Below are 25,797 nucleotides of genomic sequence, written 5' to 3' on the forward strand. Positions count from 1 at the left end.
TGAGGCCCAGGGGTCTGCAACCTGGGGCTCTCCAGATGTTCATGGACTACAATTCCCACCAGCCCCTGATGCCAGTTGGCCATGCTGGCAGGGGCTGATGGGATTTGTAGTCCATGAACATCTGGAGAGCTGCAGGTTGCAGACCCCTGCTTTAGGGGTTCTAGCCCCCTTTCTAAATGGTATTCCTTTGAATTCTTCCTCAAAACTACTTCTCCAAGCTGCCTTCCCCTTTCATCTGAAACCACTGACTTGGGAACTCTGCCTCCAGAGAGTGGCGGCAATTAGGAATTAATGAAGCAGGAAATTCTAATAACCTGGACCCACAGAGAAGGAGCAAGCAGAGGTGATGCCAGCTTCCTGCCCAGTCAGTAAACAAGACACCAAATGCCAAGAACAACAGTTTTAGATGCCAGTAGTAAGCTGGCAGTTGGAAGTTTGTACCATCCCCCATAGTCACAAGTTGGCACCCTCGCACAGTGGTCAAACATTTGCTTTGCAGGCAGAAGATCGTAGGTTTAATCCCTAGCATCTTAGTTAAAAGTTCTCAGGATCCAGGCAGGGGTAAAAATCCTTCTCTGCCTGAAAAGGCTCTTGTGAGTCAGTGCAGACAGCACTGCACTCGATGGACCAATGTTCTGGCAGGATAAAAAGTAGCTTCATGCTACTTTTGACAGTCTCCAGGTCTCTGTGGAGGAAATCATGAACATATTGATCTCAGTCTCCAGCTAAATGCAAAGCTAGCCAAGTCCTGAAAGCTACACAACTAAACTCTGGCAAGAATCTTGCAAAACTCCTAACTTTTGCATAATTATGGCAAAGACAAAAAAAATCACTGAGCGCTGGCAGCATGTGGCCATCCATCAAAGCACTGGAGCAACAAAACTGCCTCAGTCAATGGAAAACTAAGCACTTGCTTAAGGATCCCCCCCTCCCTTGCAAATCTGACACAGCAAGTTCCACCTGCCTTCCTGCATCCGAAATGCCCTTCTGAACTCTTCAGCAGCTCTTAGAGATGATGGATTAATTTTCCAACTGAACTCCAAGCCTTTTGTAAAGTTAATGGCATTTCACTTGCCTGACAAGGTTAAAAAGCCAACAGACTCTGCCTTTATGAAAGGTCATGGAGATGGGCTGATGGTTCCCCCGACAGCAACAAAGAGCAATGCTCTAAAGACAGGAATCAACATCCACTGCCAATGTTCTGTGGCGCCCCCCCCCCTTGCCAGTTCAAGGTTCTGACAATGTTCATCATTCATTTGAATTTCTGGACACAAGGGCATCACAATGAGTCACACAGAGGAGGCAGGACAGTCAAAGGGATCTAAGCTCAAGTTTCCAAGGGATGAGTATGTTCCTTTAAGGACCTTTCTGCTCACCAATGATGGGCTTGGGCAGCTGTCAGACATACTACAGGTACATTCTGAGCTAAGGATGTACACCTGAGCCCTTCCCTATTGTTTTTGTTGATGTGAGCCTTTTTGTTTTACCATTCTATGGGGTCCCATGTTTCTTTCATGCCACTTTTTAAATCATTTGACATTTTAATACAGCCAATGGGGAAAAATCAATTTCAATAGCAATATGACATTGAGTTTTGATCGTAAGACATGGAAAAAAGGACCACTGAGTCATCCCAAACAGGAAGAACCCATGTCAGGAAAACAAAAGCATAACCATGACATTCTGTAGCATTAAAACTCCGCAGAGCTCTGCCTGCTGATGGAATAAAGCCTGTGTCTCCTGGAGCTCTCCTAGGTCCTGAAGATCTTTCCCAACTCCCTCATCACTTGCTGTTCAGCTGCAGCCCTGTGTTTGGCACAAAAGTCAGGTTTCGTTTAACTGACCATTGGCCAAAATAGACTGTGTGACTGAACAAGGGTTCAGGACTGTGTGTCCACTCTGAATTTTCCGCTCACCACATCCCTCTGGAAATAATCAGAAAATGTCAAGTGGCAAATCCCTTGGGACTATAATACTTCAGAATGCTAAGTCTAGTTGCATGGCAGAAAAAGAGGGCTATACACAACCACATTCTAAAGCTTTGGGCACTTAAAGTCTTCTGAAAAGAAAGCATTTAACTCTTCCAGTTCCCTCCTTCCAGTGTAGACCCTTCCATATACTGTTTCAGAGGGTCTGTTGATCTTCAGAAACAAAATTTCAGGGGAGGCATCTGTGGGAATCAGGGAATACTAGGGAATCAAGGAAAATCGGCACTCTCTGTTTAGAAACTGTAAGTGTCCTGAAATCTTCAGAACAATGTGACTGAATATTAGCCCAATGCCTCTGGAGATCAAAATGGTATTGAAAAGTAACTAAAGGATTCTAGCTTAGATTCTCCCTGATGTGCTGATTTTCTACATGCAGGAAGTTCTTAATCTAGAAGAACATCTGAATGCAGGGTAAATGAAACTAAGGGCAAAGCCATGTTAACTAAGCATGTGGACAGCACTGCTTATACTGGTCCAAAGCAATTCCTGTGTGCCACAGGATTGATGTGAGTCCAGTGGAGACTGAAGGCAGTCATCACATCTTTGAGGTGGATATCAGAAAGAGTGAAACAGAGACTCACTATGCAAACTGGGAGTTGTCTGAGTGTACTTCCCTTGGGATGTAGGACCTCAAAGAGGAACCTAGGAACTACTGGTCCATCTCCCCCCACCCAATCTTCTAAAACAATCTCTGCTTCAGAAACACTTTAGCAACTTCCATTTAGCAGCAAGTCCTTCATTGTGACAGAGTATGGGAAACAGTAAAAATAACTGTGGAAGTGTACGTTTTAATTAGCATTTTGCCGAAACATATGGCAGGAGTATAAAGCATCATCTTCATTTTTAACATACTGACTAAATAGTTGGAAATGTTTAAATTTGTTTTTGAGGGGATTATTATTTTTCCTTCGCTTTGATTTTCTACTCTACATGAACAGTTCAGTTTTTTAAAACCGTTTTTCAATCCAGGACTGTAAGAGCTTAATTATAATGACGATGATGGAGATGGCAACAATGACACTGAAATGGATGGATAGATAGAAAAGCATCTTCTTGCAAAAATGAGCAGGCCTCTGAGCGGTTGACTCCCTTGGCAGAGATATGACAGGATGCCCAGATGAGGGTTCGAGCAGGCCCCAGGGGTTTCCCATCTGGCTTCCAGCACAGCCTTTGCTGCCGAGGACTCGTCCTGGCTCCAGCTGCTTGCTTTCAACCTAATTACCTACTAACTCAAGAGCACAGCTAGATATGATGGCATCCCCAAGTTGGATCCAGGCATGCTGATGCTATTTTACTGTCTATCAGGAGAGATTTTATAGAGACACAAGGGCCAGATCCTGATAGGGCCCACAGAGCAGCAGGACCAGGAGTCCTTGTCCCCCATTTCCCTCCCTGTGCCAGAACAGCAGTGTGTGTGTGCGGGTGCCCTATTAGGTACTAAAACGGTGTCATCCCTGGGACATCATCACATTTAGTTGTGCCCTCACTCTCAGGTGAGCACAGGCAGCAAGAAAGGGCTCATCACCCCCTGCCTCCCCAGTATGAACTGTAATGGCAGGGTTCTTCCCAAAGACCCTTTCCTGCTTAATATAGTACACAGGCCACTGGGATCCTTTCCACAATCAATTGTGTATTATTTATTTACTGAACTTGTATCCCATCTTTGCTTCTGAGGGGACCCAAAGTAGCCTACACCATTCTCCTTTTCACCATGGTATCCATACAACATCTCTGTGAAATAGATTAGGTTAAGAATGTGTGACTGACCCAAGCCAGCAAACTTCCACAGCAGAGCGGGGATTCAAACCTGGGTCTCTCAGATCTTAGCCTGACACTCCTCATCACTACACTACACTGGCTTACACTGGCATTCCAAGGGGTGGGGGTTAGATATACACCAAGAGCCAAATAATGCCATCATTTGAAAATTCTCCTGCATAACCCGCATTAAAATGAAAAGGAATCTGCAGTTGTTTTGACAAGGCAGAAGGAGAAGGAGAAAGAGAAGAAGATTTGGATTTATATCCCCCCTTTCTCTCCTATAGGAGACTCAAAGGGGCTTACAAACTCCTTTCCCTCCCCCCCCTCACAACAAACACCCTGTGAGGTAGGTGGGGCTGAGAGAGCTCAGAAGAACTGTGACTAGCCCAAAGTCACCCAGCTGGCGTGTGTGGGAGTGCACAGGCTAATCTGAATTCCCCAGATAAGCCTCCACAGCTCAGACAGAAGAATGGGGAATCAAACCCGGTACCTCCAGATTAGAGAACACCTACTCTTAACCACTACACCACTGCTGCTCCTTCCTAACATGCTGTACCCATGTCACAAAGAGCAGGGTGTGTGTGTGTCTTATGACAGCCTAATTTTAGGTGAACCTGTGAGATGTTAAGTTATTCAACGTACCCTATTACCACCACTCAGTAGGGCTGTAAGGTGGTGAAAAAAGTTAAAACATTTAACACAATACAAGGAGTGCCAAAATCTATATAATAACATGAAAATGGCAGCATTAAAATGTGACAGGTTTTATGCCAGCAATCTAATAACAAACAAAAACATAAAAATGCCAGCAACACTAAATTTCCAATGGCCTGAAAGATGGGAGGGGAAAATGTATACACATGTAAATGTGAAAACAGGCGTGTAAAAATGTAAAATCTGAATGTGATAAACCTGCATGTAGATCAAGGGACTCTAGAGGCCAGCCAGCCACTGAACCAGGACTAGATGTTACTAATCCTGGGGAGGACACACTTGATGTGACTCCTGTGTAATGTGTGAAAGATGCCTGAGTCATTTAAGAATCAGCTTGATGAGGTTTGCTTTCCAGCTTTTGAAATACCAAAGGGTACATACATATAAAGGTAAGAACTTCTCTGGTTTTATTACTTTTTTGTCACTTCTGTGTGCAGGGCTTATGAAAGAAGCAGGAAGATTAATTTGAACTGCGGTGACACATTTGGGAATCTTCCCTCACTCCCCCTCCCCCACCGAGGGCTCTGAATCTCTTATTGTTGCTCACCTTTTAAGTCATGCCTCGGTTGCAATAAATTCAACATTCAGTACTACCTGCGATGCCTGTTAAGAAAAACCTCGAAGTCTATCACAGCTGATAATTCAGAGAGAAAAAAACGCAAAAGCAAGCAGTGAGGGGAAAGGCAAGTGGCAGGAAGTGCTGCTTGTCAGCAACGTACTTGGAAAGGTTTGCACCTGCTGTTCATGAGGAAAATCAGAGATCTGGAACACGCCGGTGGAACTCAGCATCAAAAGTAGGGCTGAGCTGATAATGGACACAGGTGTCTCATTTGCTTACCTTACTTTGTTATCGGTTTCAACCTGCCTTCTTTTTATTCCTACAATTTATTATTCTTTTACAGTCTTTCAATACCATTTATACATACTGGATGCACATGCATTGAAAATGTCTCTATTGTAATGGGGGAAATGTAACACAAGGAAATGTCACAGAAGTCACTGTGCTGTGATTCTTTTAGGTTTGTTTCTCAAAAGAAAGAAGCACAACTGAGATAGAGTTCTTTGAATCAACCTAGAAAGCTTGTGAAATTCAAATCACATCCCTAATCAAAATGCTTCTGCACTGACAGGTATCCTCCTCACAATGGGACGCAACAGGAGGCACTGCAGGCAGAAACATCCAAGCAACAAACAACCCCAGAATTTGCTCCTGAAATTTGAAATGTTTGAAATAAGCCACAGACCCTGGACTGACCTGGGGCTACATTTGCAGCTGCGGGGTTGGGGAGCAAATGAATGGGAAAGAGTCTGCTTCTGGGTCCATGGTGGACAGCTCTTGGGCAGCAGGAGTGGAAACATGTGTCAAGAAACAGCCACATCTGTATCAATCAACCTGACAGTTTATAAACATCAGCCATGTCATAAATGTAAAGCAATAGTCCGTTTCCTGATGTGTCTTCCAACTGTTAAAGAATAATGGGAGAGAGTTCTGTGTCAAATGCTTACAAGTGCTTCAGCTGTTCCTAAGACAAGATGAAACGTTTGAGATCACACCTTAGCATTTCCACTGCTCTCAACTGCTCTGGACTTAACTGTTCTCAGCTGATGTCAAATGGGAAAGGGAAATCTTGGTCCCGCTTTAAGAACAGTGTTTTGGACCATATTCTTGACCGGCTTATACTGGTCAGGGGTCAGGGGTCCAGTTTCCTCTAAAATGAGCCTACAACCATCTGACACAAGTTTTTCCAAGCACAGCCCAACAACACCATCAGGACCAACCAGGGACCATCTTGCTGCATCTCCTACCTGTTGCTCTGCGACTTATGCTGAATCGAGGATGTTGTAACCTGCTTGCCTCTATTTATGCAAGTATAAGTTAGAAAGCTAGATTTTGCTATTTTATTGCACCTGCTTGTCTTTTGGCCTCATGCTTAAGCCTGAACCTTTCCTTTAATCTTGTCAATAAAACCTGTTGGGTTTTTTAAAATTGTGTTCTACTGAGTGTGTGAGAATCCAAACCCAGTTTTGGTCAAGCTATCAGAAGGAGATTTAATCCTAGGTCCTAGGTTTGGGGAGAGTGAAATCAAATCATTCTTACAAAGACGTGGTGGGTCAGAAACTCCCATAATTGACAACATGGAAAAGAATACACAAAAGTTTTGTACTTATCTTTGGTATTTTCCCACAAGGCCATGACCAAGAGAACTAAAAGCATTTTCCTTAAAAAGAAAAGCTAGGATTTCCGGGATCAAAGTAGCTACCAGTTTTCTGAACATCTGCATTTCAAACTCTGGCATGCACAAGCCCTGCTGAGGCACCCACAAGTCCTTCTTAATTCCTTCTCCTCTCTGCTCTAGCAGAGACAGGAATAGGATTTCAAAGGACAAGCTTAAGGATGATGGTAGAGAGCCAACCCAACTTCTCACCACACAGCATCTGCCAATAACTTCATTGGCCCAAAATGCATCTTAGGGGGCTTCTAAAAGTTTGCACAGAGGCATGTGCAGCAGTCTCCAGATCACAGACTGGCCAGCCTCCTCCTCCAAGGCCGTATCTAGGCTACTTGCTCTGGAAGTACCAGCTGTTTCTGCTCTGCACTCTTCTCCCCCATGCACTTTTTACCAGTCTGGGCCAGCTCTGCCACTGAAGTGGGTGCCAGTCCATGCCTTTGTGCAATAAGCTGCTAGGCACAACTGCCAAGGTCCTTCTTCGGGCCAGAAATGCCTGGCGTAGTGGCAAAAAAACAGCCAGGAAGGCCACCTATCAACTGCTGTGCCACCAGCCTTCAGTCCTGGGTGGACGATGCTTCCTTTGAAAAAACAAAACAGCAAACGAGGAAGCATGTAGAAGTAAGCAGCTGCAACCAGCAAATCCTTGACTGCTTCTGCCAAGTTTCACCTTCCCTGGAGAGTAATGAGAGGACAGATGGGAAACCCCATAGGGATGATATAAATTATCACAGTGGAAAAGCATTCAGAGCAAACACAGCTATTTAAATTAATGTTATCCTCCTAAGCTGGGGCAGACAGGAAAGCACTAGGGACCCACAGTACACAACTCATGAGAAGGGAAACCAGGGGAGTTGCTTCCCCAGTCCTTAGCAGAGTTTGTTTTTCAAGGCCTCTGTGGGTTGGGTTGGGTTGGGTTGGGTTGGGGAGCTGATAGATTGCTTGAAACAGAATCAGAATATCAGTTTGCCTAGCCAACACTGGGCCTGCTATATGTGGCTCTCCAAGGTCTCAGGCTGTTGAGGTTTTTTTTCCCTACTCCTACTCCTGAAATCCTTTCCACTGAAAAGGGACTCATTCTGGATGTTGTAGATAAAAACACACACTCTCCATCACTGAATTATAGCCCTTCCACTAAAATATTTTAAATTTGTTTTTTTCCCCTGGTCAGAATGCCTGTGAGCTTCAACCCTACAACTTCATGGCTACAAGCCTTGTAAGTGTGAATGACCAAAATAACTGAACTAGGCTCCTGAGGGCCTCAGGATGAGGACGGGTTGGATCTGAACTCCTAGTCCAGTGGGCACAATCTTAAAGTTATTACCAAAACTAATGAATGCACAAAATCGGTCGGTAATTCAATGCATTTCTCCCATAGTTCTCCCCAATGGAGTTAGTAATAGTTGGTCCTGAAAGCTGATTCCAGTGCTGGGGGGATGGGTGCAAATAGAATGAACACAAGGTTGATTAAGGCTGCTTCCATGAGGGGAGAGGTGAAAATCCCCCCACCATGTTGCAGCAAATGGGGTGGGGAGGCTACTGAATGCCCAGCCCCTGCACTTCCTGTTGCTGTTCCTAGCTCCGCCTCTTCATCACACTGGTCCAGAAGTGCAGACTTGCCAGTGATCGCCCCGGGTCCTCCCACAGCCAGCCAATGGCCCCTTTCTTCCTTAACAACTGAAATGAGTTAAAGGGACACTGCAACTCAGCTGTGAACTGAAATTTTAAAAAGCCCTTTAGAGGGCTGGAAAGTAAAAAATGCAGAGAGTGAACGCTGCTGTTTTGAAGGCGGAACTCAGCTCTTAAATCAAGGCAATTAAAAATCATAATGGATTGCTGAATTAAATCATTCAAACCCTAGTTATTTAACTTATCGATTTTCCTGTTTTCTAATGTTGCCTAACATTGCTTCAAAATACATGCATTCAGATTAGTTTCTATAACAATTAATACATATTTGTTTGTAACCACAGAGTTATGAGGTTCCTCCAGAAGTCTAAAACTTCTGGTCAGGCAGCCCACATACCTCTTCCTATATTAAATTTACGTCTATTTCATATGCATTACGTTAAGATATAATGTTAAGTCAGGTTGTTAAGTGGCAGTTAATTTGACTTAAAAAAGGGGCCCAACATAAACCAAAGAAATCCAGGTTTTTTCATCACTGGCTTTTAACAACCAGTTAAACCACTGGCTTTTAATAACCAGGAGCAATTCTGTTGAATGTTGATTGATAATGCTGGACAGCAGACCACCTCTAGTTCACGTAGGGAACACCTAATCACACAAAGCACGTAGGGCACACCTAATCACACGTGGCTAATCAAAATACACAAAGGACAGGATAAACTTTGAGGAGTCTCTCTGCCTCAATCAAATTTAAAATATTTCTTTCACATTTAAAGCTACTCCGAAGTCATTTATAAATAGCCTAAGTAATGTTCAAAGGTGTCTGCCTCTTCACATGTTATGTTCATCTACAATGTCTGAACATAGGCCCACTCTTTCAGAAAGTTCGGTTGGGCTAACAGCCTGAATTTGACCTGCAAGCTGGTATGTGACAGTAAACATAAGAAGAATTCTGAAAGATCAGACAAGTGTGGGTCATCTAGCTCAGCATCCTGTCTCACACAGCGGCCAAACAGTTCCTCCGAAGGACAAACAAAAGGGCAAAGAGGCCGTGGCCTTCCACTAATGTTGCCTCTTGGCCTGGGGATTCAGAGGTTGAATGGCTCTGAAACTGGAACTCCCTTTAGCCAGCCTGGCTAGTAGCCACCGATAGACCTATCCTCGGTGAATCTGTCTAATCCCCCTTTAAAGCTGTTTATGCCTATGGCCATCACTACATCCTCTGGCACTGAATTACACATTTGAATCATTTGCTGTGCAAAGAAGTATTTCCTTTTGTCCAGCCTGAATCTACTACTCACCAGCTTCATTGGATGCCCTCAAATTCAAGTATTGTGGGAGAGCGGGGAAAGATTTCTTTGTCAGCTATCTCCACCCCAAATATAATTTAATAAACCTCCATGGAATAAAGATGGAACGAATTTGTCCTGATGCATCCATAAGTTTTCTTGCTCAATGTATAAAGACTGAACATAGCCAGAGGGTCTTTAGCAAGCAGGAAAAGAATAGAAGGAACATCTTTGCCAGCTGTTTACCATTTTTGCTAAGGACTGACATTTTCCTTCCTGTTTCAGGTACTCTTGGGCATGGCCAGGAGATAATCCCCTGAGCATGAACCAAGGGCATTTGGCTCTGAACATGTAATTCACATGCCTATGTCTTCAGATGAACAAACCAACAAGATCAGGAATGACCCAAGATGTGGTTGTTGTCGGCTTGATGTGTATTCAACTACTTCTGAGGAAATATATTTTGTGTAAGCTACTTTGGGTCCCTTCAGGGTATAGATACTGGAGTAAATAAAACAGGGGTCCAAGTCGAAGCTCAGTTCCAGACTTTATTTCTTCAGTTCTCAATGCTGTTAGCGACAGAGATCTCAAAGACGGTGCCAGCTGAGGAAACCAAGAGTTAATTTTTCATCTGCTCACTACCCAATTTGCCATCTTTTAATTAACACACTTATTTAATTAGCCCTCTAGGAATTAAATGCTACAGAAAACATTCTCGGCTGTCAAATGTAAGTTGTCCATTAGTGCAAGATGTCTAAAAAAAAGAAAGAAGGTTAACTGATAAATGTTACACAGAGCAGCAACTTAATTGGCAAGGGCAGGAGTTGTGCCACTTATTATCCATTGCTTTGTAATGGGCTCATGGCACAATTGGACTATTTTAGCATATTAGGAAAGGGAGGGTAAGCCTTTGAAGGGAAAAAACCAAGCAACCGAGCAACGTGTAATGTGAAAAATGCTTAATTGGGTTCATTAGATGAAAGTGAAAGAAACTGGATTTCCTCAGCAAAGTGTTTTATTTCTGTGAATGGGATGGAAGTTCTCCTGAATAATGGCTTTCAGACAGAGAGGCTAGACTCCCCATAGAGGAAGAAGCAACCAGAAGATGAGGACCTGCTGGCACGACTCCATGGCCCATTCACGTCTACTAAAAGTCTGGTGGTTCTTTGTAACTCAGGGAAGGGTTGTGGCTCAGTAGCAAAGTTTCTGCTTTGCATGCAAAAGGTCCCAGGTTCAATCCTTGGTGTTTCTTCTTGAGATAGGAGGTACTCAAAAGGACCTAGAACGGCAGCCTCACTGTTGGGCTGGGCAGATCAATGGGCTGGTTTCGTATATGGCAACTTTTTTTGCGCATATAGATATGTTGCTTTGTAGCCTCCAGGCATTTCTTCCAAAAAGCTGCTCTTCTTTCACAACAGATCATTCAACAAATGGAATGTCATTTCTATACCTGATCTCAGTCCTAATCACTTATACTCAATGGCATTTTCTACGATGTCCCTTATGGTAATCCATTTGAAAAGGTCCATAATTAAATTAAACTCCAACAAAGAGCTCCAGGGCATTTTAAAGGAGACATTTAAGTCGATTCATGATATGCCATTTAACCAATTTAAGTCTGAAGAATAGGCCTATTACCAAAAGCCCAATGCAGGTGTGATTCCGGGGCTCTTTTAAGGGAAGGGTACATTATGGACACCATTACAGCAGCAAGCCCCATCCCACCCGACAAATGTTTAGCCTCCGGCATGCCCAATTGGCAACTGGAGGAAAGAGGGGAGAAACAAACTGATGGTGAAACAGAAAGGACAGGCTATGCAGACTCAGGCCGTGGTTTAGTTTGTGTGTATTATTTTGTTTGTCCCAGAATGGCATCCCAGCAGCAAAATCCATTCTGTTTGCTAGGACTTTAAAATGTCAGAACGCAAAGAGCAAGATGTTAAGTTCTCTCTGAATCAGATTATGTTTATACCCTTGAGGGGTGGGGGTGTTTTGGAAAAGCAAGGGCATAGCATGATCACACACTCCCCCAGCTCAGCATCCGAGCCTTCCTGATTCAAATCCCAGCAGCATGAGCCGAGGGACAGAGTGGGTGCATGTCCTGCCTTTGGAGGCTTGCAAAAGAAATCTTTCATTTCCTTTTGGTTGCGAACATTTGTTTCAGCTGTTCCAGACAGAAATATCACAGCCTTCTCCCTTCAAAAGCCTGTGGAGCAAAGGTTCAGTTTAGGCATGAAGGTTTCATCGAGTTTTTATATCCTGACTCAGAAACGCACAAAATGTGCATTGTGCAGGAAGGGACATGGAGAAAAAATGTCTATGAAGGGGAAAATTTTAAGATTCCAAAGGATGAGAAAACAGCCTTGTGAACTATGGGTTCACATGCATGTTAGCAGGGGCTTTTCGGTCTGAGCACCACGACACCCACTCAAATTGTCTCTGTGTACCATGATCAGACCCAGTTTTCCAATCCCACCCTTTCTTAAGACACAGCCTCTGTTGATGTCTTTGGCAGATACCTTATTTTTAAAAAATGTTAAATGAGTTGCTTGAATTGCCTTCTCTCAGGGTTCATTTGCCTCCCTGGGGATCTCTAAAAGTTCACTCTCCAAGCTGGTGGGTGGAAGCATCTCATCTCTGACACTGATCCATGCTGAAGAACGAACACCAGGGCACCATGCACTGCGCTGCCTGCCATTTCATAGACTACACTCATCACCATTTCTTACAGCTGTACACAATTCAGATCACACCTTCAATGTGCACGAGGCTATGAGGGAACCGGGCCCCTGCCCCGAGGAGATGCTGATCATGTAAAATTTAGCCAAGGGAGTAGAGGGGAGGAGTGATAAAGAGGGGAAGAAGTGGTATTCCTTCCAGTTAAAGTTGCTTAGGGTTGTGGTTTTATGAAAAGGTGGGATTTGCAGCGGGAGAGAGACTGCATCAGGCAGGTGTCCTGGTAGGCACTGCTTGACATCAGAGAGAAAGGGCTGAGTTATTTCAATGAAGGGAGTGAAGAAAAGGGCACCACAGGGTTTGCTGGCCTTGTGGCCGTAATAAAATTATTCGGCACAACAGGGTTAGAATTATAAGGGAATGATTGGGGTGGCAGAATTTTGGACAGAGGGGAAGGGGATTTGAGCAGGGCTGGATTGGAGAGGAAACTGCTCTGGAAAAGAATAAAAAGAGTTAGCATTTATACCCAGCTTTTTCTCTACCTTTATGAAGTCTCAAAGCAGCTTACAATTGCCTTCCCCTCCCCACAACACACACCTTACGAGGTAGGTGGGTCACAGCTCTTTCAGAACTCTTGCATTCTGAAAGTGCTGTGACTAGCTCAAGGTCACCCCATCAGGCTTCATGTGTAGGAGTGGGGAAGTAAACCTGGTTCACCAGATTATAGTCTTGCCATATGGAGGAACGGGGACCCTAATATCCAAATAGGGGATAGGTTGGGATACAAATATGAAAAATAAATAAATAAATGAAAATCAGAGTCCACCATTCTTAACCAAAACACCATGCTGACCTTCTGACCTAGCCTGCATTGGCCTTGCTCCCTCAAGGAGGAGGGGCAAGCCTGCCCAGTGAGCCCCAAGCAGGAGCTTCCATCCCAGCCAAACTGAGCAGCAAGGCAGGATGCGACAGAGTGGGGTTGGGTGATGTGAGACCTGGCAGGCACTCCTATCCCTCACCACAGCTGGGCTCAGTGGGCACATCACTCGTTTGGCAAGTCCTCCTTTCCTGGGCCCCTCGCTTGTGCCCTCTGAGCTGGGGTGATCCTGGCAAGGGGAGGTCATCAGCCCACCAGACCTCTTCCCAGCAGCATTCATGAATAATCTGCCTCTGGGACTGAGTTGTGATAGCAGAAGACTGGATAGGTGCAGACTGCAGCAAGTGAGGCAAGGGGAGGCCAGAGCGTGAATCAGAGTTGGCATTGAGGGACAAAGAGATGGGGCCACATTTTTGCACTGTTATAAAGGGAGAAGGGACACGATTTGGCAACAGACCAACTATGGGTTTCAAGAGAGACAGAAGAATCAACGGAATATTCAGAATTTATACCTGTTCTGCAGAGCAGAAACATTAGGGGCAATGGATAACTTTCCCACTTTGTTTTGCCTCATTCAGGTATAAAAATGTCCAACCTTCATTCTTCCCAGAGCATGAAAAGGCAACGATGACTAAGTGTGAGTAGACTAATTCCCATATGAACACCACCCACGTTACAGAGTCCTTCAGAATTGAAAAGTACTTGTTTAAAACAGAAGTAAGAGATGGACCTTGGTCTAAGATGGCTGCTTAGTCCCATTTTGCCTCTAGAAAATGGCCTTAAGAATGTACAATACTGTGACAATCAAAGTTTTAGAATTGGCTAAATATGCAAAAATATTGGACGAAACTGATCATAAACTGGATCAAAATCATCAATTGGAATGGCAAAAATGGTCTCAATATGTACAGAAAAGGGTACTGCAAAAATTATAGTAGTGTTTGTTAACATCTTTAAAAAAATAGAGGCATTCGGAAGTCCCAATTTTATCTATGTTTCTTTTTTCCTTTATAATCACACAGCTTAAAATACATTAGGAACAAGATCCACCAGACCACGGCCACACAGCCTGGAAAACCCACCACAACCAGTTGAATCCTGCTGTGAAAATCTTCGACAATACACAGTTTAAACTTTCTACTTTCTCACCTGATTTACATTTTCTTACCTCATTTCTTCTTTTCGCTATCTTTCCTCTCTTTTCTATACATATATTCTTGCTTTTGAAGTTATTACATGTATTAATACATTTATAGTAATTATTTAATTGATGTACACTTATGAAAAATGTTTATCTTTTTTCTTTTTCTTTCTGTATAATCTGTTTATGATTTCAGCATGTAATAAAAACAGTTTTAAAAAAAGAAGGTACAATACACTTGGAGTACAATTTTATACAGAATTACTCCAGTAAGCCCATTGATTTCAGTGGACTTGGACTGGAGTAAATCTGCCCTAGGCCTAGTACCACTGGCTGGGGAGACTAAGCACCTGGACAGCTTGCAGAAACACAACCTAAAGTCTCTATGATGAAAGGGTTATTAGGCAAAGGTTGGTCCTCCGGAGGAGTTTCTCTTATTTCATGTAGCGAGGAGCTCCCTGTCCATCAGTGGCACTCACTCCTTGATTGGCAGAGAGCCATGCTCGCAATTCCTACCAACCAAAAAGAACCACATGACTATTGTGTGCCCAGCAGTATAGACTGAACTAAACCTCTGAGAGTGGATGGTGATCCATAGAGACAGAGACATGTGCACTAACAGGGGGAAATAGCAGCAGGTATTGGCAGTGAGCTCTGTAACAGTTTTGGGGCATGGGTCAACGCGTGACCCATGTGAATGCCAGACACGTGCAATGGATGGTTGTGCTTCCAAAAGGAAGTAATAATTTGTGAAGGTGTATCCTGGGAAAGAAGGTCACCATGGAAGGGAGTATAACTAATGTTGTCGTGTGGTTCATACTTTTGGAGCAACTGGCTTTTGTAATGCAGCATTTTGGCAACAGGCTGAGGTAGATATGGGGAGGGAGCGAGAGAAAAAGGGAGACAGAATTTAGCAACGAGGCTGAGGAATGGTAGAATTCATTCTTAGGAGCCATTCTTAGGCATAGACCATGTAGGAGGACACTTTAGTGGGAGCTGGACTGTTGGTTCTCATCTTGCCCAGCATTGCCCCCAGCCAGTAGAAGCTCTCCAAGGTGGCAGCTGTTCAAGTTGTCAAGCAGATAACTCCCTTAACTCAAGCTTGAGACTGAATCCGACACCTTCTGCGTGCTCTATGGGACAGCACCCTTCCTTCAGGATCCTACAGTCACACCACAGCAGCCTGTTTGAAATTCCCATTGCGTTGTTGCAGTTCTAAAGGCAATAAGAGGGCAGCACCAAACAGTGGAAAAGCCAGAAGGCAAAAAGCCAAAGCACATGAGATAAAGGTTTATTGGAAAAAAAAACCCTCCAAGTTTTGGGAAAGTTCCCTGACCTGGATAGTTCAGGCTAGTCTGATCTCAGAAGGTAAGCAGAGACTGTCCTGGTTAGTACTTCGATGGGAGACCACCAAGGAATACCAGGGTTGTGATATAGAGGCAGGGAATAGCTAACCACCTCTGAACACCCCTTGCCTTGAAAACCCTAAAGGGTCACTATAGGTCAGCTGAGACTTTACACACACACAAATATACTTCCCTTTCAAAATTGTATGATGTACAACATATCCATTATCATGACAAGCCTACACCTGCTCCCATCCCATTTATGCCCAAGCCTCCCTCCCTCCCTCTCTCTCTCTCTCTCTCTCTCTCTCTCTCTCTCTCTCACACACACACACACACACACACACACAGGGATGATTTATATGTATGATCTTGGTATGAGCATGCATTCTTGTGTACATGAGAATGTAGTTGCCATGACCCACCCTTTTGCCTTTTTACTGGCCCCACTGCTCACAACAAAATGTTATTTCCTGCACCAGGGGAACAGAACCAGAACACCCCTCAAAAGCCTAAATCTGCTTTGTACAATGAAACCAGAGTAGGAGTAAAGAAAAGACACACAATTGCTGTTGAGTTCCCTGCATTGTGGTGAATGTTGCTGCCTCCCACTAGAGCAGCACAAAACTGAACTGAGGCAAACTGAACTTACCATAGAGAATGGTGATGAGGGACACCGGCATGACGAGGATTCCCACCAACATGTCTGCCACTGCCAAGGACATCAGGAAGTAGTTAGTGGCATTTTGGAGCTTCTTCTCCAAAGAGACAGCCAGGATGACTAAAATGTTCCCCCCAATTGTCAGCAGGATGATGATCAGGATGAGAAGGGCTGGCCAGTTCTTCCCCCTGATGGACTTCCGAAAGACTTCTGCCCCCTCAGAGATGTTCAGAGGATCAGATGTTGGGGAACTCTGATTCAGAGTCAAATTGTAGCTTAATGGCCAAGCCATCAGACCACTATGCAGGCTAAAGTCCAGTGTGACGGACACTGTTGTAAGGCCAACGAGAACTCCAGCCCCATTGATGGCACTCATTGTCTGCAGTGGATACTCCACGCTCCTTAACAGCGCCTCGGCGCTAGTACCTGACACAAATGGAAGAAAGTCCAAGGCAACAACTGGATCTCATGATCCCTGGGTCACCAAGGTGCTTGACCTTCCATATAGGATGAAAGCTTGTCGATGTCAGAGTGCAGCTCCTCTGGAATGACATCAGAGTGGGGCCCCATGGCTTAGGAGGGCCAACCCGCAAGAAGTGATGGGATTTTTTTGATGTCAAGCTCTTCCTCAAGGCCACCATTCTGCAAAGGAAAGAACAGAAACTCTTCATTTTCAAAGACATCAGAATAGACAGATGGCTGGGATCATGTATGAACAGTCATCCCACCAAGATGAACACATCTGTCCCCACCACCAGCCAGCTTGCCAGATGTTTGACAATCCTCCCCAGCTTTTCCAGATTCCTGCCAACAGTTCTCCCTGTCTCACACATGCTTCTGCCACAGGGCCACACAATTTGTTAGTTCTTAAGATGGCATTAGATAACCTGTGGGATTTTTTTTTTTCTGCAGCTGACTAATACAGTGTTACCCCTCTGGAACGATCTCTATAATCGGCTAGCAATTCAGTCAATTCCAAGCATCCAAAGAAAGTAAAAAATAAACCACTTCCCTAAATGGAAGCATCTGAGCTCATTCCACGTATCCTGAAGTGAAGCAGGAGAGTTATAAAAACTAAAGGAGCCAGACGTAGCTTCTTTCCAGGATTGATATTTTTGGCTGAAGAAATGTATACAATACTCAGAGTCAAAACAGAGCTGCTGGAAACCACATAACATAAGTAAGCTGTACAAAACAAAACCAGAGGGAGGAAAAATAGAGAGTTGAGGTATATCACTTGTGATTCCCCCCCCCCCCCAAAAGTTAAACAATGATAACATTGCATTCTTTTCTAGACAGCTTTTTCAACATTAACCCTGGAACAGGTGGTACAATCAATACTGTCCAGTGTTCAATATTCAATCTCATTCCTTGCTGAGTGCTATTTAAGTGGGGTGCTGCGGGATTAGATGCAAGGGGTTGTTTATATGTGGAAATGCCACTGGAGCTTTTCAGGGCAGGGAGAGAAGCAATATTAGATGCTAAGGCTTGCAGGCAATGTTTAATGCACAACAGCAGCAAGTTAAAAAGATCCTGGTCTAACCCAGACAGAAAACCTTTCATCAGGTTTAGGCTTCTTGGTCAGCAAACAGTAGATGTTAATCAATGGGCAGATCATTTCACCTTGTTTGGAAGTCTCCTACCTTTCTAGTGGGTGTGGTTCACAAAAGGTGCAGGAAGCCATAGTCATCTAAAGGGCAGGAGGATTGCCCAGTCAAAATGAGAGCAGTTTGGGTTTGAGATTTATGGCAGAACAGAATGTCTGGAAAGAAAGCCTGTAAAGCAATTAATAAGAGATTGGGGAAACTGGACTGATCCTATGTGCTGGCTTCTGCACCCGATAGTTTCTGATCAACAAAAGTCATGTTCTCTCCTTCAAAAGAAATAGTTCCTGTAAAGACTTTGGTCTGAAATTCACCTTGCTTATAGATCGCAACAGGAAAAAATAGGCCAATGCAAACATAGCCTAGGGGTTAGTCCAGCTGTGTGCAAACACAGGTGACAATTTACTCCTGGCGAAGTCAACCTGGTTTTAGCATTCAAAACAGAGAGTTCACCAGCAGTACAGATTCTACTTAAAAAAAAAGGGGGGGGAGCACCTCCCTTTCTGGAGATGGCTTCACAAAGAGAGGGAGTTTCTATGCCAAATGGGTTTCAGAAAAAACCTGGCTAGGGCAGACTCTAAAACTGCAGAAAGGAAGCCGCTATTCAGCTCTCTCCAAAGCCAGCATCGTCGCAGTTTCATTATACCTGCCGGTGGTTTGAAGTGGCACATAATTACAGCAAGAGGAATGGCTGGGCTGCAAAAGCCAGAGGCGAAATCAATGTCAAAAACAGAGAGGGAACCATAAACAATTAACCCCACTTCCTTACTTCCAGCATCGCAGAGGAAAACAGAACAATAATTCCTCCAAAACCTGGCACAGCCGCCTGCCTATTATTAATAGTGAAGCCAGGTGGAGGAGTCATTATGAGCTGCAGATCCACATTGTGGGACAATGACGGCAAACAGAAGGAGAGCCATGCAGCTCAAAGGAGCTCCGAGGGAAACGGTATAACACTGATGAGGGTTTATTAAAGCTCAATTACAGAGCCTGTGATCAGACCTGCCAGAGAGAGTCTTGTGAGGACTGCCTAACAGCAAGGGGGGGGGGGGAATAGTAAAGAAGATGAAAATAGGCAACTGCAAAGGAGGAAGCAGCAACAGAGTGACAGCATTTCCAGGAGACAAAGCCAGAGCAGGAATACGTTGCATTCAAGCAGAAATGCCAGCCTGCCTCTCCATTCCCATTTAAAATCCAGAATGCTACAATACATATCAGAGAATTTCTGTGTGAGAAGCTTTTTTGGCTTATCAGCCCTTGGGGCTCTTGGACTTTTTTTGCTTCCCCAAAGCTGATCCTGCAGGATGCTGCATTGCTACAATCCAGGTGCCAAAGAAAACAAGAGTGCCGATACACAGAAAGTTGGAAAATAAGGGCTTTTTACTCTCAGCAGCACTAATTCTACACTAGGGGACAATTCAGCAGACTTTTAGTTGAAGCACATACACCCTGGCCAACATGCACTCTACGCCATGTACTTTCAAAATTTTCCTCTATGCTCATGGGTATGCACAAGCCAGGATGCAATTATTCTTACTGCACGGTAGGGATGATGCTGTCAACCCAAAGAAAACAGGTGAGAGACTGAATAGAGACACCAAGCTCAGATCAGAGATTCCCACTGAGCAAACACCAACCTGCGTTTAAGAAGAGACTGCCAAGTTCTGCCAGCTTTTAATGGAGCAAAGAAAAAGTATGAGCAATAAGCAACAACAGCTAAATTCAAGAAACGTGGGGGAGATCTCCGAGAAACGGCTTCTCCTGAGAAAAAACTTCTCTCAGCCTTCAGTGTGGAATTTGAACTGCAGGCCCTCAAGTTCCAATGCAATCCTGAATGGCACTTCTGTCACTAAATTCAGCATGACCACCACTCTAATGGCCATGCTGGTAGGGGCTGATGGGAATTGTAGTTCCTGAACATCTGGAGAGCCGCAGGTTCCCTACCCCTGAGCTATAGAGATCTGGGAGAATAGCAGTGCCCCTAGTCCTCCTGACCATGGGTGGCTTTCCATTCTGTATTGGAAGTTCAGATTGTGTGTCAACGAATACATCTACACATTACCAGATATTGAGCTACTATTGCATTATAGCAGTCATAAAGTAGCCATGTGCCTGAATCTGTCCCTTTGCTCCACAACAAAATAATTCAAGTAGAGAATGATTTCTATCGTAAGTAATATCCTGTGATGTGGCTGGATACAGCCTAATTCTAGTCTTAAGAAAAAGAGCAGAAAAAGGCAGCAACTTCTGTTGATTTTGTAGTGGTGGTGGTGGTGGCCCTCTCAGACAGTGATAAAACAACATACAGGCCAAAGAGAACTGGGAGATCCTGCTTCCCACTCCCCAATAGTACTGCATTTCCTAGTAATTTATACCTAGGCAACAGAAGTCCCCTTTTTACTAGAACAGATGGATAAGAGAAAGAGCAAATCTCCAAACTCTCCAAGCCTTCAGATGACAGATGAGGACCCTGACAGAAACTCTTGTTCCAGTAACAGGTGAAAAAGTTTAAGAAGCTGGTAGGGTCAATCTCAGACTTCTTGACCTTTACAGCTGTGAATAAAGCAAACCAGCACTTAACTGACGTAACAAGGCAAGCTGCACTCAGGAAATTTAAAAGGAAGAATATTAACTTTTGGAATAAAAGCATTAATTATGTATGGATTGCCAGCATTAGCAATGAACTTCTCTGTCCTTTTTCACACCCCTGGACCTTAAACCTCCCTTCCATTAATGAATATCCAGCCTCGCAACTTCTAATTCATTTTTGGGTTTTTAAATATATATATACACACACACACGGCAGAACTCTAACAAGTGATTCAGATCAGAATGATTCAGTGCCGTCTCTGTTTAGGGATGCTTCAGAATTGCATGTGGTGATTTGCAGGGGTGGCTATTGCCTTCCCAAAGAGGGAGTGATACGAGTCCCACTCACTATTCCCAGCCACTCTGCCTCATACACCCCCAACGCCTTCCAAACTGGTCATGTCATGCTCCGTTGCCAACTAAAGGCCATCACAGAAGAACACCCTTGGAACACACCTGCTGACTGCCCCTACTTGGTATGAGAGAGGTCCTTCTTCAGAATCAAAACTTTGAGCTCTTTACTGGGCTGCGAAAGCTGCAGAGATTCAGCCTCTTCCTCCTCCAAGTCTCTTCTGAATTGGGCTCTGGTAGGGGATGGGAAATGGCTGTATTGCCCCTTCCTCCTCTCCGCCACTGCCCTTCCCTTTAGCCTCTTCTGTTTGTCCTTTACAGACCACACTACATGGGGCAATACCCTGATGGAGACTCCAATCAGCTGAGATATACCAATATACCAATTGACAGAGCAAAATTCTGGAGTCAGGTGCCAATCATGCTTTATGAATGAGGAACAAAGATGCCACAAGATTAGAAGGTGGACTATCCACCTGGCAGCAAGTGGTCCTCTCATATGTGGCCTAGCTTTTGAGGGAAAGTCTTGTATTGGCTGTTGTCAGGCTGAGTAGCCATGGTCCAATAGTTTTAGCTCCTAACATTTCGCCAATGGGCAAAACATTAGGAGCTAAAACTACCAGACCATGGCCACTCAGTCTGGAAAACCCACTACAGTCAGTTAGTCCTGGCTGTGAAATCCTTCAACAATACACAGTATTTAAGTATGTCCAGGATCAGATGTACTATGAAAGGGTAGAGCTTAGTAGCTGCCTAGATTTTGCTGGCCAACAAGTACCACAAATGCTACTACCTTAAGTTATATCAATTCCGTACTGATAATATACTAAATGACAAAATTCCTTTAAATCTCCAACAATAAACACTATACAATGTACAACATACAATATATAATATAATGCAGTCTCCACAAATTTTAGTATGAAATCCTCTGTAGCGGCCCCACATAAATATGTACAATCATTAATAAGTTTTTTGTTCTTTTGTTTGTGAGATATAAATGCCCGTTTCGTGCATATCCTCAACTACACTTCATCAGAACCATTGACTGCTTATTCGTTTCTCTTGTGATAACTTTCAGTCAGGGAAATCTTTATACATTCCTCTGCCTCATCAGTTCCAGCTCCTATCTTGGTTGAGACAGCAAATTTGTGTTTCGTTGCTCTTGTTGTGATGGAATGGGCCAGAAGTATGTATGTGAACAAAAGCAGTCACATGCACTTCAGGTTTTGCTGTTAAGCTGTCAGCTGCAAGGGACAGGTGGATGTAGGGGACAGGTGGATTTTGAAAGGAGAAGGAAGCAGCACCATGAAGTTATTCTGAGAAGGAGCTAAACATAAGAACATAACAACATAAGAACAAGCCAGCTGGATCAGACCAGAGTCCATCTCTCTGCTACTCGCAGTGGCCCACCAGGTGCCATTGGGAGCTCACATGCAGGATGTGAAAGCAATGGCCTGGCAGCAATGAACTAAATATGACATTTAGGAGACCAGTCTGTGGGGAGCTGAAATCCCTTCTTCACAGCAAATGTATAATGGATTGCAGCCAGGATAAAGTAACCTGTTTTCACGTTCACATGCATCTGTGTATGTTACCGGATTCAAGGAAACAATCCGGGTTGCTATCGTGCTCTCAACATTCACAAGCTAGAGGCTTAAATCTCCTTTTAAATCAAATTTATTTTCCCATTAACGTGCATAGCCACGCGAGGCATGCAATACAAATGAACTCCCCACACACAGCCAAGGCTTTGATGTCTCAGCCCGCATAAGGAAATGATCTGCACCCGTGGTGATAGCTACGAAGATGTAAGCCGCAAAAAATGTTTAAAAACGAAATCAGAGGCAAATAAAGTGCCTCCTGCCCAGCCGTTTGCTTATAAACGACTGCAACCTGGGATTTTTAAAAAGACTCGCTAATAGTGCGATTCTCAAAAAAATCTGGTTTGGGGGAAATAACACTGGGCAGGCTCGTTTTAGGGGCAGGATCTGAGCGAAGTCCCCCCCCCCACCCCAAACCAGGTTATTGACCACCCTACACCCGTGTTTTTGGCCCATGCGGAATGGGCCTAAAAGTGCCACTGTTGAAGCCCCAAAGAAAATAGTCTCCAAGGATTGTTTTGAATAAAGAACACAACATATATGAAGGATGGTTATGATTTAATGCTAGTCTCCGAGAAAAGTAAGATTTGGGACTGGGGAGAACCTACGTATCCCCAAACTGTCTTGCAAATGATTGGTTTTTCCACCAGAATCTGAAATTGGCTGTCAACCTCTCATCTCTCCAATTGATCTCTAGGAGAATCAATAATTTAGCACAAAGTGGGGTAAATGCCTCATGGCACCTGGATTGGAAAGGCGTCAAGCAAAGCACAGGAAGTCGAGCAGAAATAAAATAAAAGCCAACCTTTAAATAGGATTCCCTGAGGACCCAGGTGAGGAGCCCATGGTATGGAACAATGGTGTCTTTTCTATCAAGAATCACTCTAAACTGGCCTTCACATCTTTACCGTGGAAGAAATGAGAGCAACATAGACAGCCAGAAGTTAGAAGACAGCAAATTGTTGGTTTGATTGAGGGGGATAATGGGGGTGGGAAGGAGAGGACCGACTCTGCAACAATAAGACGCTTTTCCATGCAAAGAGAGACTGTCGAATGTTCTTCATATCTCCCAGGTCATACGGGAAAAAATGAATTGCAGCAATGAGCCCATCTAATGCAATGGCTTTGCAGAAAGAGAATTGAGATTATGGAATCCTTAAGCCTTGTAAGCAGAAACCTCTTCATCACTCATACATTTTTTTTATATTAAAGTCAGATAAATCCAAAAAAAAATTAGGCTTCTTTTATGGGATGGATTATGCTCAAACAAATTCATCTCTCAGAAATATCATAATGGTGGTATAATCCTATTGCTGACTTCAAAGTGAATTCTAAGCAGCCTGGGTTCTCCTGGAAAATCTGACGATAGAATCCACTGATTCAAAAATGCCAGGGATGACGGCTGACTCACGCCTAATTGTTGGGACTCCAGAGGCTTTACTCATCGATCCCTTCTTACTTCCTAAAGTAGGTGTACCTTAGATATTTCTGTAGAGTTTGATTCTTGTCTAGTGAAAATGCAACATTTGGATCTTTGTTTGACTCTGGCTTGTATCAAGTTGGGGCAGGATGAGGAAGAGGCGAAGGAATGCCTAGGAAACCCAAGAGCAGCAGAATCCTCTTGCTGCTCAAACTAGTGTTTAATCCAGAAACTTATACAGAAGTTGGGGGATATCACCTGTCCCAGTCTGGTTTATTGGAGCAAAGAGACTTTCTTGGATGATCTCTTTACAGTTAGAGTTGTCCTATGACCTAATAGTCCAAAGCTGATTTCAAGTGGTAAAACAGTGACTGATTATACACTGCTTCTCTGCCATGCACAGAGGGAATATTTCCTTCATGGCAGAGATTTTGGTACGAAATCAGTTGCATTTACAGAGCCACTGATCCTGGAAGACCTACAGTTAACGACAACAGGGAAACCCCAAAGTTTTCTCTCACTTTGGGGTTTCGCTACTTCTGGGTTGCTCCCTCATCCAAGCCAAGAATAAAGATTGCTGTTTTTGTTTTGTTTTTAGTTCTTTAAATGCAATATTGATATTCCTGATATCAATATTGCATAACTACCTGTACAATACTGATATAACGAATATCGATATTACATTAAAAAGTCTAAAACAACAACAACAACAACAACAGCAATCTTCATTCTTGGCTTGGATGGGGAGTGACCCAGAAGTGGAGGCAGGTGAGCCAAGCAGCAGGCAGTGGGGCACCTCCTCACAGGTAAACAAGGAAATGTGAGGAGACCCCCACCCCCTGCGAAGGCATTGTGGGGCAAGGAGCAGCACAGGAAGTGCTCCATGCATAATTGGTCTGTGAGAGAACGTGAGATTCTGGAGAGCCACTGCCTCTTTGGATTAGTTCAGCTGAGCTTGCTGGATCCATTGGTCCAGCCTCTTGTCACTTTCTATCCCCAGAATCTGACCCCCTTCCCCTATCTGTGCTGTTCCTGGGCAACAGAGCAACCAAGGGTGTCCGAGGCAGTCACCCCTGGACGCACATTCCCTCCAGCTCAAAAACACTGCCAAGCTTCTCAAGCACAAATTGCAGAAAAAGAGCTAGACTGCTAGATAAAACAGCATCCATTGCCCCAGACTCACAGAGCTCCCCTGTGCCCTTCTTTGGGGAATAGCCTATTGGAAGAAGTAAAGAATAAACCAAAGGGCATGTAAGACTGTGTTGTTTTGTAAGGGATTCCAATCATTAGTGGTACTGTGGCTGGTAATCTATTTGATAGTGTTAACTGTTTTGTGAGTTTTGGAGAGACTGCAAGACAGCTGCCTTGAATGCTGGAAAGGGGGGGGGCAGACATTTTTCAACAATATTTTTTAAAATCCTATGTGTCTTTTTTCCTTTTGTCAAAAAATCCAGAAGTCTGGCCAGCTGAGGGTTTAGAACGCCACTTCCTGACAATATGTACAGAAAGCTTTAGAAATGCAGCCCATTGCTCATTGCTGCCATCAGAAAAAATGTCAGGTGGATGGGTGGGGAGGAATATGATGGTGCATTTTAAGTCAACAAGCATTCCTTCTGGGTTTCTTTGGCACATATTTTCAGCTCTACTGCAAAGAAATATGTATTTATTTTGGCCTCTGGCCGAGAAAGGAAAGCAGGCATTTATCTGCAGAGTGGCAAAGTCTCTTTAAGCTACTCCCCAGGCTGGCTCCTACTTTGTTGCTGCCAGCCTTTTGGAGTGCAATTAATTTTTAGAAGTTAAAACCTCTGATGGGTATTTATTTTTATCTCCCAGTGTTTTTTACCCGAGGCTTTAAAATCCTTCAGAGAACACGACCATTTCAAAGGGAGGTCTCCCAAGATTTCCTTTGCATGACACAG

The 25,797-nt window shown here is 44.0% G+C and overlaps 1 protein-coding gene across 1 annotated transcript in view; it reads right to left on the reverse strand.

Moving 5' to 3' along the window:
* Positions 1-25,797, reverse strand: part of HTR2C (5-hydroxytryptamine receptor 2C) — a 228,205-nt gene that overhangs the window by 12,447 nt on the left and 189,961 nt on the right. The window contains exon 3 of the mRNA XM_048514813.1: positions 16,302-16,952. Coding sequence (XP_048370770.1) covers positions 16,302-16,686 — 385 coding nt within the window. The 5' untranslated portion in view covers positions 16,687-16,952. The remainder of the gene's footprint in view (positions 1-16,301; positions 16,953-25,797) is intronic.

Source organism: Sphaerodactylus townsendi, linkage group LG13, assembly GCF_021028975.2.
Source record: "Sphaerodactylus townsendi isolate TG3544 linkage group LG13, MPM_Stown_v2.3, whole genome shotgun sequence".
Taxonomy (NCBI): domain Eukaryota; kingdom Metazoa; phylum Chordata; class Lepidosauria; order Squamata; family Sphaerodactylidae; genus Sphaerodactylus; species Sphaerodactylus townsendi.